The 19,080-nt window shown below is 40.6% G+C and overlaps 1 protein-coding gene across 1 annotated transcript in view; it reads left to right on the forward strand.

Moving 5' to 3' along the window:
• The first annotated feature begins 12,455 nt into the window (after window positions 1-12,455).
• Window positions 12,456-19,080, forward strand: part of ERICH3 (glutamate rich 3) — a 94,933-nt gene continuing 88,308 nt past the window's right edge. The window contains exon 1 of the mRNA XM_045982053.1: window positions 12,456-12,665. Within this exon, the coding sequence (XP_045838009.1) occupies window positions 12,643-12,665 (23 nt within the window). The 5' untranslated portion in view covers window positions 12,456-12,642. The remainder of the gene's footprint in view (window positions 12,666-19,080) is intronic.

Raw genomic sequence — 19,080 nt, forward strand, 5'->3', positions numbered from 1 at the left:
TGGACACATTCTCTATAATATGGGTATAAAGTATGCCCTTACTCATAGGGTTGTTGCCATAGAGTCTTTAATTGTTGCTTATTTCTAGAAAGTTCTTTCTTTTACTGAGCCAAAAATCATCTTACAATTTCTCCTAATTATCTACCATGAAACTTCTCAGTCTCTTCTCTCTTCTGCATCAAACCCTTTAAACATTTGATGGCGCTGATACTCTCCATATTTGTATTATGCTTAATTTAGTTATTTTAATGGTTTCTTCTATAAAATGACTTCCAGTGTATTCCTGTTTTAAGAAACTTATACTTGAGGATGTGAGGGCGATCTGGCTGCGACATCTGTCACCCCATTGATCGCCAGGGTTGATTCGGCTGATCTGGCTGGCTAGGCGGGTGTCCCCTTCCTCCCTCACCACTCCATGGGCATCCCTCCCGAAGCTGCACGCTCGGTCGAAGAGGACGACCTTCCCCGATAGAGGAGAGGACCGTTCTTCGGTCAAGAGTATACGAGTAGCTGCGCTCCCCTGCTAGAACCTCCAAACAAGCTCTCAAGAAACTTATACTTGAAAATTGCATTTTCATTTTATTTTTTTACCTTCTGCAAATATGTTATCTCTTTTTTTTTTTTTTTTTTGAATGTTTCAAGTTTTTATTTCAGTTCTAGTTAGTCGGGGCACCTGGGTGGCTCAGTGGGTTAAAGCCTCTGCCTTCAGCTCAGGTCATGATCCCAGCGTCCTGGGATCGAGCCCCGCATCGGGCTCTCTGCTCAGCACGGAGCTTGCTTCCCCCTCTCTCTGTCTCTGCCTGCCTCTCTGCCCACTTGTAATCTGTCTGTCAAATAAATAAATAAAATGTTAAAAATAAATAAATAAATAAATTCTAGTTAGTTAACATCTAGTGTCATACTATTAATTTCAGGACTAGAATTTAGTGATTCATCACTTACATACACCATATAACACCTGATGCTCATCACAAGTGCCCCCCTTACTACCCCGTCACCCATTTAGCCCAACGCCCATGCCCATCTCCCCTCCAGCGACCCTCAGTTTATTCTCTCTAGTTAAAAGTCTCTTATGGTTTGCCTCCCTTTCTTGTTCTTTTCTTTCCCCTGTGTTCATCTGTTTTGTTTCTTAAATTGCACATATGAGTGAAATCATGTGGTATGTCTTTCTGTGACTGACTTATTTCACTCAGCATAATACTCTCTACCTCCATCCACATTGTTGCAAATGGCAAGATTTTATTCTTCCTGATGGTCAAGTAAAATTCCATTGTGTATACATATATATATATTTATACATATATATATTTATACATATATATATATATATATACACACACACATACCACCTTCTTTATCCATTCATCGGTTGAGGGACACTTGGGCTCTTTCCATAATTTGGGTATTGTTGATAATGCTGCTGTAAACATCGGGGTGCATGTGCCCCTTTGAATCAGTATTTTTGTATCTTTTGGATAAATTCCTAGTAGTGCAATTGCTGGCTTGTAGGGTAGCTCTATTTTCAGCTTTTTGAGGAACCTCTGGAAAATTTTCCCAAATGGCTCCACTAGTGTGCTTTCCCACCAGAAGTGGAAGAGGGTTCCCTTTTTCCACATCCTTACCAACACCTGTCGTTTCCTGATAATTGCATTTTTTTAAAGATTTTATTTATTTATTTATTTATTTATTTATTTGACAGAGAGACACAGTGAGAGAGGAACACAAGCAAGGGGCGTGGGAGAGGGAGAAGCAGGATCCCTGCTGAGCTGGGAGCCCGATGTGGAGCTCCATCCCAGGACCCTGGGATCATGACCTGAACCAAAGACTGCTGCTTAACAACTGAGCCACCCAGGTGCCCCGATAATGGCATTTTTAAATGTGACTCTTTTATTTTGAAACGTTGACTGTAATGTCTGGGAGTAAGTGAAACAGACTTTTTCTATCTTAGTTTCAGCAGAGGTTCCATAGGCAGAGACTAAAACAGTAGGTGTCAGTAGGGCTCCCAAGCTACACAACTGCAGGGGGCACCATTCACATCATGGTCTACATGAGCAGTATGGCTGGAGTCTTGCATGACCCTGTGCGACTCTGCATGACAGTCCTTCCTGCTTCCCAGAGGGAAGTGCTGGACACGCACATATGTGTTAGCCCATCACTTACTACCAGGGTATGAGAAGGAAAATTCATTGCAAGAAGGAAGAAGCTGGTGCTGAGAATTTCATTGGTAAGTGTGTTGATTTCTCCCTGTTCCCACACCCGTCAGGGATAAGAGGGATGAGAAAGGCTTCTAGAGCACACCTTAGAGAGCTTTGACCTCGCTTCTGAATTTGGAAAAATGCAGTGAACGATAACTACCTTGAGTTATGGCTCATGGAAACTCAGTGTTCCAGATGTGATCCTATCAAAGCAAAATAGAGAAGAACTTGCACATCAGAGAATGTAAACCAGTATCACATTGATCTTTTTAGTTTGGAGATCACATTGATCTCGAAATTGCCTTATATTGAATTTCCATGCAACCATCCGGGTATTTTTCAGCCAGACTGTAATTCAGTTAGATATCTTGATATTTCAGATGTGCAAATGATTTTTTGAGGTTAAATCAGAACCAGCTTGCTACAGAGGCAGATCATTCAATGTGGATTTAGAATGCCTTGGCTTATATTTTTGTCTTCTAGGTTGGTGAACCCATTAATCTCTTTGAGCCTTGATTTTCTCATCTGTGCCATGAGAATACCGGTACCTCCTCACCTTCCCCACCCTCAGAAGTATGAGAATTTAGTGAAGTAATGTGAATGTGTTGTTAGCGTTTCAGAGGGACTCCAGAAATGGTTCCCTCTGCTTTCATGATGACACCCTCAATTTGTATCATTCCCAGACACCTTGCAGGGGACAGTATAACACAGGGGCTGAGAGCCATTGCTAAGGAGGCGTCACCACTTAACCAGCAGGTAACTCTAGGCAAATTACTTCAATCCGTTGCTTAAGAAATTTTCTCTGTAAAAAGGGGGAAATAATAGTACTTGAGTATAAGATGAGACATGACTTTTAAATTATTTTAGCACAGAGCCTGGCACATGGCATGTATCCAGTAACTTTTAAAATTGTCATTACTGCTGTAACTCTAAGGTTTTCTTATTTTCTTTGATGTGTCCTCCGGAAATCTGAACAAAAGTTCTCTTTGAAACACCGTTGACCACTGTGCTTGCTCTGTGGACAACTGACTGCCTTTAATTTAGACTGAAAATGACTGGTTCATGTCCAGGAGGGGGAGGTAGAGGGAGGGATGTCCACAGAACGGTTTTTGCTGGTTTCTCATTAATTTTGACCCACATTTTTTACTAAAATCTCTTGCCAACTCTCAGAGATGTATCCTCCCCAAAATTCAAGGGTGCTCTGTCCCCCAAAGTGACAAGGTTGCTTTGATTCAGTTACTTTTATTTCATTCATCAGCTCTTCCTTTTATTGAATTCAAAAAGTCATCTGTGTTTCTGCTGTGCTGTTTCCCAGAACCTCTTTGGACTGTAGCAGATAACCTGGGTTATTAGGAGCTAAGTTGCAAAGAGAGAGAAGAAGGTTAATTTCGGCTTGTCCTGGCCAAAATTCGAGATTTGAGATATAGTGGTGTTAACAACGTTTATATAACCAAGAGTTCCTTGTACACTTCTTTTTTAACTTTGTACTGGTAGAAATATTTATTGAAACAGAGTCACAAATCTATGTAAAATGCAGTTTATTAATGTCATAGATACAAAAATATTTTATTTGAAATTATTTTCCCAGATTATCCAAAGCTTTGAGTTTATGGCTTAACACCATAACATTTTTTACATTTTTCTTTTTTTGTCAAAGCATACTGTAGATTGTACCAATGTACAAATGTATCAGAATGAAATGACCCATTATAAATTCTGATAAAAAAGAAAAAAAGGAAAACTTAACTTTTAATTAGCTTTGGTCATTCTGCCTGCTGTAAATATAGCATTTCTTCTAGACCCGTGGAAATCCTGAGAATAGCTTGCAAACCCGTGTTATTACCTTAATAAACTCTTAGGAGTTGGGAATCCCAGATAGGAATTGCCAGGTATGGCTTTAGCCAGGATCATTCAAACCAAATCATTTAGTAGGAAAGATGTTATGTGTATTGAAGAAAATGATGATTTATACTCTAAATGATTTATTACTTGTTTCTTTAAGATGTTTATCTTAATTACTAATATACTAATAAATTTTCACTTATGAGAAGTGAAATAACTACTTTTAGGGGAGGAAGCAAGAGCTCTGGATCAGAAAGTTGGGGTTCCACTTACAAGTTGGTTGACGTTCATTGAGCTAGTAAACCTCTTTGAGGTTTGGTTTCACCATGTATAAAAAGATCAATAACACCTAACTTATAAGACTGGTTTGAGGATGAGGGAGGACGTATGTATAGAGAAGACAATGACTGGCTTGGCGTAGGTAGTTCTTAAAGTGTAGTTTCTTATGAAGGTGAACAAGTTACCATATTCTCAGTGCTTACTGTATACCAGGTCGCCCTCATTTTCTGATAAAAAAACAGGGATAAGCACCTATCAGTAGCTTTCTCAAAGTCACATAACTATTATATAGCTTATTAATCACTATTGGCGAGCTCTGGTGTGATAGCCAACAACCCGCAGATCTCGGTGGCTTTAAATAGCAAAGGTTTGTTGCTCTTCTGTGTTCCCGTCCATCTGGGGTTTTGGGGGGCTGGGGGGGGCTCTGCTCCATGCTCTTTTCAGTTGGGAGGACAGGCTGAGGAAATGGTCTCCATCTGGAAGGTTTCTGGTTGCTGGGCCCAGGGGAAGAAAGAGAGAGAATCCAGCACAAGCTCTTAAAATATTCTACCCAAAGGGACACATCATTTTCCACTCACATTTCATGAGCTAGGTCAGGTCCTATGGTCCTGCCTAACTTCAAGATGATGGAGACATACCAGCCTGTCCTGTATCCTGAAGTGGATGAGAACCAGACATTGGTGAAGAGGAACATCTTCTGCAGTGACAGAATTCCAATTCAAACCCAGGTTCCCAACTTAAATATGGACAAAATAGGGGAGTGGAACCTCTTACCTCTTCTTAAACCTGTTCTTTATAACATGGCCGTACTGGTGCATCTAAAGAAAATGGTTACAATTTATAATGTCACCTAGGTGTGACGACTCAAGTCCAAGAGCAAAGACATGATGCCAATCAAAATGAAGGGGATTTATGGGTTTCCTACTTTTTGTGATTATGGATAACTGGAACTGTTATCCATTTAAGTACCCATTTAAGACTTTGCCTCTTTCTTTGTCATTTAATTGCCTTTTAAGTCAGTAAAGCTGCATTTTCTCCTCTCGCCTTTCTGTCCCTGTTGGCTAATGCTTCTCTACATCATGGTGCACCCAGTGTTAACAACTTTGCCTCCCCTCCTCCCACCCTTGGCTTACTGCAGAGGAGATAGCCTCAGTTGCTGTGTGTGACTACAAGGCACAAAAAAGGGACAAGGCCATGACCTTTTGTGCTTCTGTTTCCAGTGCAGTGGAACTTGGGCCCCAAAAAGCATCCCCCACCCCCCAATCTGAGCCTTACTGACCATTTAGCTCAGGGATAAAACCTCCCTGTGGAGACAGCCCTGCACACGTGCAGACAGTCATCCCTGCAGTCACAATCTCTTCTCTTCAACCAAAATGCGGAATCTGAAGTGGCCTTTATTGAATGAGAGAAAAAACTCATTTATTATTACTTTTTTAAAGTATTTTTAAATACTTTTTAATAAAAAAGAATATTTTTATTAAATATTTTTATTATTAAAAATATTTTTATTATTAAAAATAATATTTTAATATTAAAAATAAATATTTTAATAAAAAATAAAAGTATTTTTTAATACTTTTTTAAAAAGTATTTTTTTTTTAAAGACACTTGAAAGAAGGGAGGAATCCCATAATTCTAATCTTGAGTCAGCTCTGGGGGCAGTGTTACTAAACTGTACATATCCCAAGGAATCACCAAGTTTTTCCTTCCAAATGCATTTATACAGTTCAGGAGCTGTACTTTCACTGCATTGGGTTTTCCTGCAGTTGACTGGTGAATACTCTTTGTCTCCAGTTCCCACTCCAGGATGGTTTTTCCTGTTTGCCTGTTCTTTGATGCTTCACCATACTTCCCTTTCCTTCGTCACAATAAGAAAAGTCTCATTAATTCAGAATTTGTGATCTCTCCAACAATGATGGAACTTTTTTTTTTTCACTTCTGTGCTCTTAGGGAGAAATGTTGGCTTGAGCAATCATTGGTGAAGGCATACTCAACCATCTTTAGGGGTGCTTCTTTACATGAAACAAATATATTAATTACCCAAAAAAATCTTTATCTAGTCAGTAGTTCTTCAGGATCTCATCAGGTAGCACTTTCTTAATCTGGGTTACTGTATGAATTTGTAAGTAATAAAGCTGTGTTTTTATTTTAAAAGAGTTACTATAAAAAATAAAAATAAAAGAGTTACTATAATTAGGTCATTTGTTCTATGAGTTTGACTATCACCTGTCCCCCATGGGAAGAGTCCCAGTCTTCTGCTCAAAGCCATGAATGTACTTCTTACCTGAGTTTAAGCAGTGCAGTTTTGTTTATATGACCCAGTGCAAGGAGTCTAGCTGTAGAAAAGAGGAAAAGGTAATTCATCAGTAGTTTGTGATGCTGGCATTCTGGAAGACCTCTGGAGGAAGCTCTCCTGCTTCTGCAGAAAAGCCAAGTCCATTGTCATTTAAACCAAATGAAGCTGTAAAGTTTTTTAGAGATGGGTGCTCTTAAGGGCTCCAGGATGTGGAATGTTCCATTTGCTCTGTCGGAAAACAGATGTGCAGTAATAAATGAAATTCCTGCTCTTCAGTTTCCTTTCTCCAGTCACATTACCAAGCTACTGTTCTTAGAGAAAGTTGGGAGGAGAACAGTTGGTACAGCTGAGAACAATTTTCCTTTGGGATCGGTGACCTTACCGTTATTACTCTCCCCATTGTGTGGTCATGCTTCCTTGCCTCTGGGACGTGGGAAGGAACTGAGCAAAGTGTTTAAGAGTGCGGGTTCTGGAGTCACAGAGAATGGGATTTAAATCTCAGCTGGGACACTTGCCAGCTGGTATGTAACTTCTCTGAGTCTCAGTTTTCTCATCTGGAAAACAGGGATTAAAATAACACCTGCCTTATAGTTGAGGATTCAATGAGTGCAGCACTGAGCGTAGAGCCTGGTAATGGTAAAGTCAATGGATATTCTCTGATCTTAGGACAAGTGGAGCTGAAGTCGAGTTCTGTGTCCTCCAAGTATGCTCTCTGCTCTCCTGGCGACCAGTGATGGCAGCCATCTACAGCTGCTTAAAACACTAGATCCAGTAAGCAAACCTCATCTTCCATTGCATCAGGCCACTGTGATGGCTCTTCATGCCTGCGGTTTCAAGTGCATTTTTGGCTAATGGTGGCCATAGATACAGAGAGCTCCTTAACATCTAACACATTCATTCATGCAAGGATTAGGCTACAGCCAGGGAAATCATTACTTATGACTCCTATTATGTCATCGTCTTCACGTATTTTTCTCCGACTGGAGTGCCCAGGAAAATATGGCTTACACTTCTTATATCATTTATTCAACAAATGTGCATTAAATATTCTGAAATTCATGGCAATTTGGCACGAAGGGAGAGAGCAGGAACTTAGACACACACGCAAACAATACTGTGTATAAGAATATGTGGCATGATCCCCACAGACAATATACATCAGAAGGGGAGGTGACCCCCACAGCTGTGGCTTGACATGCTTGAACCTTCTTCAAACCTCATTTCCTTGACAGAACCATGACCTTCCTACCTTTTCTCCTTTTTATCCTCTTCCTTTTTTCTATTCCAAATCATAGCCTCCATTAATGTTTGGGCTACAGAAAAGAGAAAGGGTCTATAGATACTGAGTCCATGGTTGGCTTGAGAAGCATAAGTGGGGAGGTGTTAGCTTGGGGAAGACATGCCTCTTTTCCCCAGGCCCCATCCACTGGGCAAACTCCTACACAGCTTTTAAGGTTTATGGTAAGAACCGTCTCCTCCCCAAGTTTTTCTCTGACTTCCCTAGAGAAACTTTTTTGGGGTAGAGATGGAGAATGTATTTATCAGTAATATAATTACTTGAAAACAATAAAAATAATGAATATGCTTTATTTTTCTTGCAGATTTCTTCATGGTTATGTCTCCCCAATAGCCTTTATGTTTCTCTCTTTTCCTTCTCTTCTCCCCTATCAAGGCCAATCTTTTCCCTTTCCTGGTATAGAATACCTGGGAGAGGGTGGTAGGGAAGGATCGGGGAGTCAAGACTAGAGAGAATAAGAATGTGATTTGTGAGAAGTGATATTGACCATCACAAAGAGTGGGAACATGGCTGGAAGTGGTGGGGGACGAAGATAGGACAGGAGCGTTAGTCAGAAGGCCCCGTTACTGCACCTGCTGCATACTTCCATCGTAGGACTTAGCACTTGTCATTCTTTGCCCACACGTCTGCTGAGCCGATAGCCTTCAAGCTTGAGGGCAGACAGGTGTTCTGGCCATCTTTGAGACCTCGGGTGTAGTAAATACCACTAATTTCCCATGGCCACCAAGTAAGTTCTTTGACTACAATTCAATTGATCTGTCTGCAGACTCAATCCAACTCACAAATAGGGATGGAAGGATCTGGAGACATCTTGCCTGTCTGGGTTACTCAGAACTCTGAATTAAGGATATCCCTTTAAGTCTGTCACTCTATTTGTCGTACATGCCCTCTCAGCCTTTCCTATCCCTAACGCCATGCTTCACTAAGTGTCTCATTGGAATTAAACTAATTAGGGAAACTTATTAGGGAAGGCTGGAAAACAATTCAGGTTTGAAGTTAAAGCTTTATACAGGTGCTTTTCATTCTCCAGCTTCTCAGTGCTGTGGCTTTGAGTGACCTAAGCTAATGTTGGAGGATGTGAGGTATTAGGGTGCTCTCTTATAAACTTAACCATCTGCCCAATTTTGACCTGATGAAATGCTTACCTTACTTACTGTGGTTTTCTGTGGGTAGATAAAAGAGAGGCATTGGATCATCATGCATGTTTATTACATCTGGAAGGAAGTCTGGATGACTTCACCTTTATTTGTGGGAGAAAGATAAAGCCATGGGAAGATGTGTTCCTCCCAACCATTTGTCGATGCCTTCATTTGCTTATTGAGCACCTACTCTGTGAGAGGCACTGTGATAGGTGCTCTAGATAAAATGGTGAAAGATGTGGTATCTGTTCTCAGAGTCCGTAAAGGTCAATTACCTTTCTGATGGCAGTAACAACGTAAACTTTTGCTGTAATGGGCCAGAGAGTAAATATTTGCCTTGTTGTGGGCCATGAGTTCATGTTGTAACGACTCAGTTCAGCCTCTGGAGGACCAAAGAGGTCGTCGTAGATGATTCATGAACAAATGGATGTGATCGTGTTCCAGTAAGACTTTATTTAAGGTTATGGAAATGTGAATTTCATGTAATCTTCATGTATCATAGAACATTATTATTCTTTTGATTTTTTTCAAACCATTTACAAATAAAACAACTCTTCTTACCTTGTGGACTGTACAGAAACAGGCAGAGGCTGGGTTTGGCCCTTGAGTCATAGATCTCCCACCTCTGACCTAGGAGATGATCACTGGTGGTTTAGATCTGTGATTTCTAAGTCAAGCTCCTCTTCAACCAAAGCGGAGTTCTGCTTGTCTCCTGTCCCCAAACCCCAGCTCCAGAGGTCTTTCTACAAAATAAAAATCTTTTTATAAATGTATGGGACTACTGGGGGCATCTGGGGACTTGTTTTCCTGAGAGAAAATGAAAATGACTCCAGTGACTATTTGGTCTCTGAAACAGTTTAGATTTTTCTTTTTTTCCCCTTTTTTCTCCTTTCCCTATCTCTATACTAGAAATTAACATAAAAATTCTTTCTGGCTAAATTCCCAATACATTTTCACAGTGAGCGTTTTCTGAAGTGAAAATTAGTAGCTTCCTTGCAATTTCCATCAGGGATGTGAAATTGTGCAGCTCACAGGGGTGGAGAACTCAAACCCCATTTATGAATTAATACATGCTGCCGAGAGTACCTTGCTATCTGCTGAGTGCCAGGGATTCTTTTCTACAAAATCCTGAGTATCTACGTAGTATATTTTAATTTCCTTTCTCATTCCACCAGTGAGTGAATACCATTTTCTATTTGCACAAATGAATTAATATGTAACAACTAGTACCTGTATAAGATTGTCTTATTTACACCATCCTTAGGGGTTGGCAGCACTTGGGCAAATTATAATGTCTTTCTCTAGTACCCCCTCCCTCCTGGCCAATTTTTATCCAGGTGAAATGTAGCAACAGGGAGCATGAAGGACACCATCCAACGGGAGCCACAGGCAGTGGGAGTAGACATCTGTGGGGGCAGATCTGGCTCAAGTCCCAGTTGTGGCTGCACAGTGATTAGGGACCTATAGAAATTCCTTGCTGAAGCATAAGATGACTTTCACATCTCCTATCTTTTTTTTCTTGGACAACCTCTGCTTTTCTCTTTCTCTAACCTTGGTTCCCCAAAACAGCCTTGAGTTCTCAGTCTCAGGATCTTGGCTGTTGAACTAGAACTATTTCCCCCCTGCTGGGATGGCTCTGATCTTTCAGGTCAGAAAGTTCTGATAGTGGAGGAAATTTGACTCCTGTGGCAACTCACAGGAATCATGGGGGAAGGAATGTTGTCATTGTTAAAACAAAACAAAACAAACCACTTGTGGGCTTTGGAATCAGACAGATTTGGATTTGAATCCTGTTTTTTTTTTCCACTTAGGAGCTAAAGTAGAGTTCAAGCAAAATAATTAGCTCCTCTGTGTCTTAGTTTGGATAGCTGTGAAGTGGAGGAGAAAACCTTCCTCACAGAGTAGAGAGGAGGATTAAATGAGATAATGAACAGTTAATAAGTTCCCATTAAATGCTGAGGAATGCATTGAGTAAGCGGTCTATAACAATACTACCACTCTGACAAGATATTAAAGAAATCTGTTCCCTTCATTTATGCACCAAATGTTTGTTGAATTGCTGTTTGCTTCTGAGAAGACCGAGAAATAAAATCCATGTACCACACAAAACAGAGGAGCTCACATTCAAGTAGAAAAGGCAACCATCTGCCAGCAAGCGCAGTCGTGTGGAGTATGGTTGTAAAACAGAGGTATGTAGAGTGGGGCCCCGATGTGGGAGACCTCAGCATACCTGGGGACATCCAAGAAGGAGGTGGGCAAGCTGAGGTTGAAAGATACATAGAAGTTTGTCAAGTGGTCAAGGGAGAAGTATGTTCCATTCACAGATAGTGTGAGATCTGGTTTTGCTAGTTTAGGATAGCAGAGGGGGAGAAAATGGTCACAGTAGGCATGAGGAGGGATGCAGGGGTCCAGATATGAGGGACCTTGAATATCATGTGAAGGAAACTGACTCTGACATACCCAGTGGGTCTTTATGATGTGTGGGAGAGCAGAGTGCTGTTAGTGAATGGATGTCCAGTCCCCCTGTGAATGTGTTTGAGCTAGAGGGGAGATCCATGGAGGGCTCAGTCACCACAGATGTGTCCAGCCTGTCCCTTACATACAAGGAGCCTGAGGCCAGAGATCAAGTCCTACAAAAAACAACCTGATAAAGCAAAACAGGACTCGGGATAGGTCATCTAAGTTCAGTGCTTTAGGTTTCCTCCACACCAAGGCCCTGTCATGTAAATCTAGGCTTTTTCACAGAAGACCTGCCTTATCTGTGTTGGATTCAAATACAGGTTCCATTCCAGCATCCTTCCCTGAGACACTGCACTATCCCACCTTCTGGACTTCAGAACTATGGGCACTGCCTGTTGGGAGTGGGGACCTCAGTGGGAGCAAGGATGGAGATTTCTCCAAAGAAGAAATGAAGTTATTGCCATGCTTTCGAGATCTGAATCAAAATCAAAACCCAAAACAGATTGAGAAAGACCTTTCTTTCTCTTGAACTTGGAATCCAGGGACTGTTTTACAACTGAAAACCCATGCATCACAGTGGCAGCTCTGGACTTTGATTACCTAACCCGCAGCCACCACCCAGCCCTTGCTTCCCCGGGGCCTAGCAGGAAACACACCAGCCTAAATAGGTGTGCGTGAGTGTGTGTGTGCGTGTGTGTGCGCGCGTGTGTGTGTGTGCGCGCGCGTGTGTGTGTTTCAGATTACAGGTGCCTGGGGAACGCGCGCCCAGGGCAACAGAGAAGGGGCCTGAGTTTCCTCCCACATTAGGACCCAGAAAAAGGGGCTGGAAGCTGAGCTTCACTTCCAGCTTCCCCAGGCTCGGTTCCAGCAGCGCTTGGGGCTCTCCAGAACCTCCGCGCTCGCCTTCCCTCCTCCCTTAGCAACTGCGAGGCTGTGGATACCGCCAGTGGGTGGGGGCCCGGGAGGCTACAGGGCAGCTCTGGGGCGGCGGCGGCCCAGCTCAGGTGCCCGGAGCACGGGCGGCCGCAGTGCGGAGTCACCCGGCGAGCGCAAGTGTCGCTGCGCCAACGCGCACCGGGCCCCGCGCACCCAACCTCCGCACCTGCCGCGGGGTCCAAAAGGGATCCTGCAAAAATGAGCCATTCTCACCCGGCTGGGTAAGTGACAACTGAGCTTTCCCACCCCGCGGCAGGTGGCGGCTTCAGCCAGCGGCCCCTCCTCCTCCCTCCTGCAGCGGAGAAAGGGGCTAGAGGGGAAGCGAGAGGGAGGGCTGGGGAAGAAGAAACAAATAATAGGAATTCTGGGTTGCACTGAAGATGGCAGAAATCCCAGGCTTCCCATCTCCTCCCTCCCTTTCCTCGCTTCTTTCACCGACGTTCGCCTCTTTGAAAATTTCACTCTGGAAGGATTAAAAAATGGATGTGAAAAATGCATACATTAAGCAGGGACGTTAGCTGGGATCAAAAAGATCCTGTGGTGTGGGACATGTGCGTTTGAATGCAAAAGTAGAGGTCACCAAAATATGCATTCGTTTGGAGACTGGGACTGAGGGAGAAATTTTCACTGTGGCCTCTTGCAGAGAAATAAGGTGTGAGTTGATTTAATGTCGAGGGAGGTTTTACTGTGAAGGGTGCCCCTTATTTCAGGGTCATGGGGGATCTTGAAAAGTATTTTGACCAGGGAAGGTGGTGTGATACTGGAGAGGAAGGAGAGAAGGAAGGAATTGTGCCCTCCTATGTTTACACATGATCTCCTGTTGCTTTGGGCAGGGTGACTCCTCAGAAGATGTATTTGGCAATTATTCAATCTATTCTAGAAAGTTAACACAGTCATTATTGGATGTTGTTTGAAAAAAAAAAGTCTCTGTCCTTTTGTTGGAAGGGAGAATATCCAATTTCCTCCCGAATTAAACAATGTAATGCATATTAGATGGTTTTTTATTATGATACATCTAGTAAGCAGATAATATCCTAGTTGATCTTGCAACTAATTTGAAAATGTTTTCCTTTTTAATTGGATTTATTGCACATTTTCAAGCGCAGCAAATTAGTAGAGGACAACATATTTAAGATCATTTGGGGTTTGTGATGTCTAAAATACCACATTAGTCGTTGTGTTTAGGATTGATAGTCGAACTTAAAGATTTTTATTTTTTAATGAATTCTCCGAGTGTAATGACATAAACAAAATGTTTGAAAAACTGGAGGTATACAAGGTGCCATGTTGGAAGTCAATTTCAGAACTCTTTTTGGAAAGCAGTGTAGCTATGACTTAACAAGCTTCTTCTCATTTTATCTCAAATTGAATTTAGTTTAGGTCTTTTACCACTTTGAGGCTGAACTCCTGTGCAATTTTAGTTAGCCGTGGGTCATGTGGGATGTAAATGGCACGATTTTTCTGCAGCTGCTGTTTGCCGTATGTCCACATACGGGAAAATGAATGTGTCAGTCATGGTTGTCTTCCTATGTTTTTCAAGTTTTTGGCTAAGTTAGAATCTTATTAGACCATTTAATCATCCATTTTAAAATGTGGAAAAACCTGTAGCTGCTTATTAAATTGTGCATGATTAAGATTTCAGAAACTGAAGTGAAATTTTTCTGAAGCTCCATTAGTTCCAAGCACATTGGAAAAAAGGAAAATTTATGATCTCGGGAAAGAATATGTTTCATGGTACCCTTCAAGAAAGATACTAAGATGGCAACACGAATTTTGCACTAAAATTGTAAGCTCCTGGAGAGTAGGCACCATGTCTTACTAATCTTTGTGCCCCCTTCACCTAGGACAATGTTCTGCATAAAGTAAACCTCAGTTAATGTTTGTTGAATGAATGGTGTGTTCTGACACTGCCTCCAGTCTAGAGGTGGATGTATTCACAAAGGAAAAGCGTATTAGAGCTGAACATTTGTTACCATAAGCTGAACAAGTGTTTACCATGTGCCATGCTATAGAATAATGTTTTACATGAAATACCTCGTTTAATTTCCCCACCCATTTCATGAGGCAGATTCTAGTCAACCTCATTCTCACAGGGAAGGAAATGAGGTCTGAAAATTTTGAAAGGTCTCACGGGGAGGCAGGTGTCAGGGTTGGAAAGCAAAACCAGGCCGTCCAGTTTCATTGCCTGTGCACTGAACAATTACACGACATTGCATCTCATGGCCAGTAGCTGAGATGTATTGGAGCCCTAGATGCATAGAAATTCCTATCCAGATCAGACCAACATCTGACAAGTGATTCCTGTACATCACTATCTGGCATTTTGATATATAATTAGAAAATTATTTTGTAATAGTGGGTATATGTGTATTTTTTGTTTTTAGTTCATCAAAAGTAAATGAAAACAATAAACATAAGAATAACAACTCTAAATGCCTTAAAATTCATCCACGAACAAAATTATTCAAATTGCTGAAGTTTTTCGTCAATATAAGTAGTGATTCTTTTTCTTGACTATGCCACCATTTGGAAATAATAAAAGTTTCAGTAGCAAATAAAAGGTTTCATTAAAGCTGAGAAAGCTTTTCCATCATTGCTGAAGCAGTCTGTACTTATTACATTTTAAGGATAAATGGTAATGAAGTGCAGTGGTACAATAAAACAAAAATTTCAAATCCCTCAAATTCCACCAATCAGTAAGTGACGCCCTGTTGCTTTCTCTTGGTGCTTCCTTTGAGTGCCACTGCTTACTTAATTACAGCTTGAAACACTTGATGTAAAAATTGCAAAGGGCCTGTGCTGACTTGGTTCAGAAAGAGTTTGGAGTAAACAAAAGTGGTCTTAAAAACTTCTGCCAAAGATTATAATAGAGACTTTGAATCTGAGCTGCATTGTAATTTGGGGGAAGTCAACTATAAAACAGCTCTCCTGGCACTGCCATCTCTAATGCAGTTGTTTCAGAGTGGAAAATTTCAGCTCGTAGTCCCTCTAGTTCGCTAAATCTCACCCTGGGTTGCTATTGGTGTGTGTGCGCGTGTGTTTGTGGGTTGCGCACTAGTCCTGGAGGTGGAATGGGGATTTTATACCCCTCAGTCATGCATGAGGATAAAATGATACGGCTCTTCTAACTCCTTCAAAGGATCGTCACTGAATCCATGTGAAGTTGATTCCCTGTGTGAAAGATAAGCTTGGCTCTAAGTAGAGATAGTCACACTCATCTGTAAATTTGCTTTGAGGAATTGGAAGAATGGGGCGCATTATGGTTTATGACAAGATAAAAATGCAGAAGATGTATGCTTGGAAAGATTGCTCCAAGGTTTAGACACACTTTTTTTTTATTTAGACTTATTAATGTATATCTTTTTAATGTAAACAAGTGTTTCTGTACTGACGGAGTACAGATCTCCTTCCACTTATGACGAGGTTATGATCCAATAAACCCCTTGTAATATAAGTCCAAAACACACTTAATTCACCAAACCTGCTGAACATTGTAGTTTAGCCTTGCCTACCTTAAATGTACTCAGAACACTTACATTAGACTATATGTGGCAAAGTCTTCTCACACGAAGCCTATTGTATAATAAAGTGGTAAATATCTCATGCAATCTATTGAATGCTCTACTGAAGGTGAAAAACAGAATGGCTATCTGGGTACATACGGAATGGTTTAAGGGTATCAGTTGTGTATCCTTGTGACTGTATGGCTGATTGGGAGTTACCACCCCCAGCATCACCAGAGTGCATCATACCACATATCACTGGCCTAGGAAAAGATCAGAATTCAGAATGGTTTCTCCTGGGTGCTTATTGCTTTTGTACAATTGTAGTCAAAAAATTATAAGCCAAACCATTGTAAGTTAGGGACCATTGTATACAGCACTATGGTATAGAAAGAATTAACACATCCCTAGTACTTGCTGGTAACTCAGTCCTTCTTCATCAAAGGCAGGGTGAAAACTGTTGGGAATGAAATTGTCGATTTTTAGATAGTGGATATATATATTCAAAAGTGACAAAAAATTATAAGCCCACCATGTCACTTACAATCGGAATGTCCATTGCAGTTTGTCTCTGCCTTTTTTTGTTTGGTTGGTTCAACAGGGTACTTTTAAAAATTGTGATAGAATTAACATATAACATTAGTTTCAGGTGTATGATATAATAATTCAATATTTATATGCCCCGCAAAATGGCCAACACAAATACTTATCTGATCACTTCTATGTGAAGTCCAGAACAGCAACAACAAATGAACTAATAGATACAGAGACGGGGGAGGGGTGGAGAGAGGGTGGTGGCGATATGAGTGACGGGACTCAAAAGGTACAAACTTCCAGTCGATAAATAGATCATTACAGTTAATAATACCCTTTTTTTAAATTTGAGAGTTGCTAAAAGAGTAGATTTTAAACATTCTTATACACACACACACAATTTGTACCTATGTGTGGTGATGAATGCTGACTAGATTTAAAATTGTGGTGTCTCTGCCTTCTTACCAAAGTATACTTCTTTGTATGGTTGTAGCAACTTTCTAGTCTCTTCATTGCTTACCAACCTCTCACTCCTACCACCAAATTCTCTCTGTCACACAGGAAATCAGACTTGAAATCATTAAATATTTGAATTCAAATTGGGTAGTTTCTACTCACCCTCTTGTTATATATTAACCATTTAACTTCAGAAATAAATTGTTTCTGATTAAAAGAGGTGAACTGAGTGTGTACATTTGTCTTGACTTCTCTGATCATCTATTAGAGTTTGTTCTTTTTGTTACAGATGGGATGTCTTCTCTTACCCCTTTGCTTAACAAACCTGTGCACATACATAGATGGAATTGGAAAGGGAGTTGTTTGTGCATCACTCAGTTCTTTGAATTCCTTCAGAGTTAGAGGCCAAAAAATCACATAGTGATCTGTCACCAAAAAGTGTTTTCAGGGATCTTTCAATGAGCTCCTTCAATTGTGTTGAAAACAAAGGGTTGGACTTTACTTGTGATCATATGTGTTGCCCAGTCATGAAGGCACTTGTGTTAACATCTGTGCAATTTAGGTTGCACCTTTTATTTTCCGGGTATCCTTCTAAATTCAGTGTACCCTGATAAGACACCAGGTGGTGAGAGGTGTGCCTCTCTTTTGTAAAAATGGAAAGATGATTATAAAAGGGAGGGGGGTATGGATCATTATGATGTGGAAGAGCATTTTCAGTCAGATCAGTTTTAGGCTAGCAAGGAAGAAACTAGAGGGTCTAGAAATTAATTCCCCTGAAACTACCCTTGCCCGGGTTCCATTAGGAAAGTCTTTAGGTATCCAAGGAATGTGCATGTCCCAGTATGTACAGTCCTTGTATAGAGAACGGGGTACTGTCAGATGCAATCTTCTGTAGCATCCCACTTCCTTTCTCGCAACCTCTGTGAAGAAAGGTCTCTCTAACTGCGAAAAGCAGAGACTTCCCCAACTTCCTTTCGTTATTAGTAACTACGAAAAGTTTTTCAGGGAGGTGAGAAAATAGAACTTCTGTGACCCAATTTTCAAACCTAATATCAGCCTCAAATAATCTGGGCCTGGGTGTTTATATATTTTCAAGATTCTAAGTTTCCAGAGATATCATTTTCAATGAAAATTTCAGATTCTGGAAGATAGTACTAAATAATCTTTTTAACTTTAATTAATAATTTTGGCAGAAACTGAGAGAAGTAGTATGCAGACTGAATTATTGGATCTTTCCTGCCAATGACTACTCAGTTCCCCCTACAAATAGTTGAAAATAGTGTAGGCTTTGGAATGATTCCATAAATGTCCATGGGTTTAAAGTAAGCTATTAAATTAAGTGGTGGTAAAATTTGTAAAAGAGGAAAAAAATATCTAGGATTCAAAATTCATAAAGATCTACAAGCATCTTTGTCACCTTCCCCTAAACTTGAAGTTCTAAATGATATATTACAAATATGATTTCTATTTTTTGAAAGGATAAGGGAAGAGGACCATCAGTTGAGTCACAGTCAAAGTAAAACCCTTGGCACCTCAAACACAAATAAATATAGTGAACTGACAGACTTTCATGCTTTCAGGTAAACTATTTAAGGTAAATGTATTCATATATAGTTACCTTATTAAATTAATTTTTGGTTTGAATGATTAATTGCTGGTCCTGGTTGCACTGAATAAGATTTGGGCAATGCCTCTAAGGTGACTTATTTGAGTGTATAGACACTGCATTTTGATTTTTCTTTAGTTCCTTGCTTTGGCCTACCTCTATGGTTCTGAAACTTATACATACAAAGAATTACTGAGTGGTGCGGCATACACAAAACCATGAGTATCATACTTTATGGATTAAACTCATGATTTTAAAGAATATTTTTGACAATATAATACATTTGCATCTTGTGCTAACAACAACCCAAACGTTAGGTAGGATTCCACTCTACCTCTCGTTTCTAACCAATCAGAAGCCCTTTTTTTTTTTTTTTTTTTTTTTACTAGCTAGAAGCTCTACATAACTGTCTTCTTCCAGGAATTCCAATTAGGGAACACATCCTTCATTGACAACAGCATTGCTGCAGATTGTTATATTAGAAAATATATTTGGATTAAAGTAATTCACCTGAGAGCTTGCATTTCTGGATTAATG

Source organism: Meles meles, chromosome 1, assembly GCF_922984935.1.
Source record: "Meles meles chromosome 1, mMelMel3.1 paternal haplotype, whole genome shotgun sequence".
In the NCBI taxonomy this organism is placed as follows: Eukaryota; Metazoa; Chordata; class Mammalia; order Carnivora; family Mustelidae; genus Meles; species Meles meles.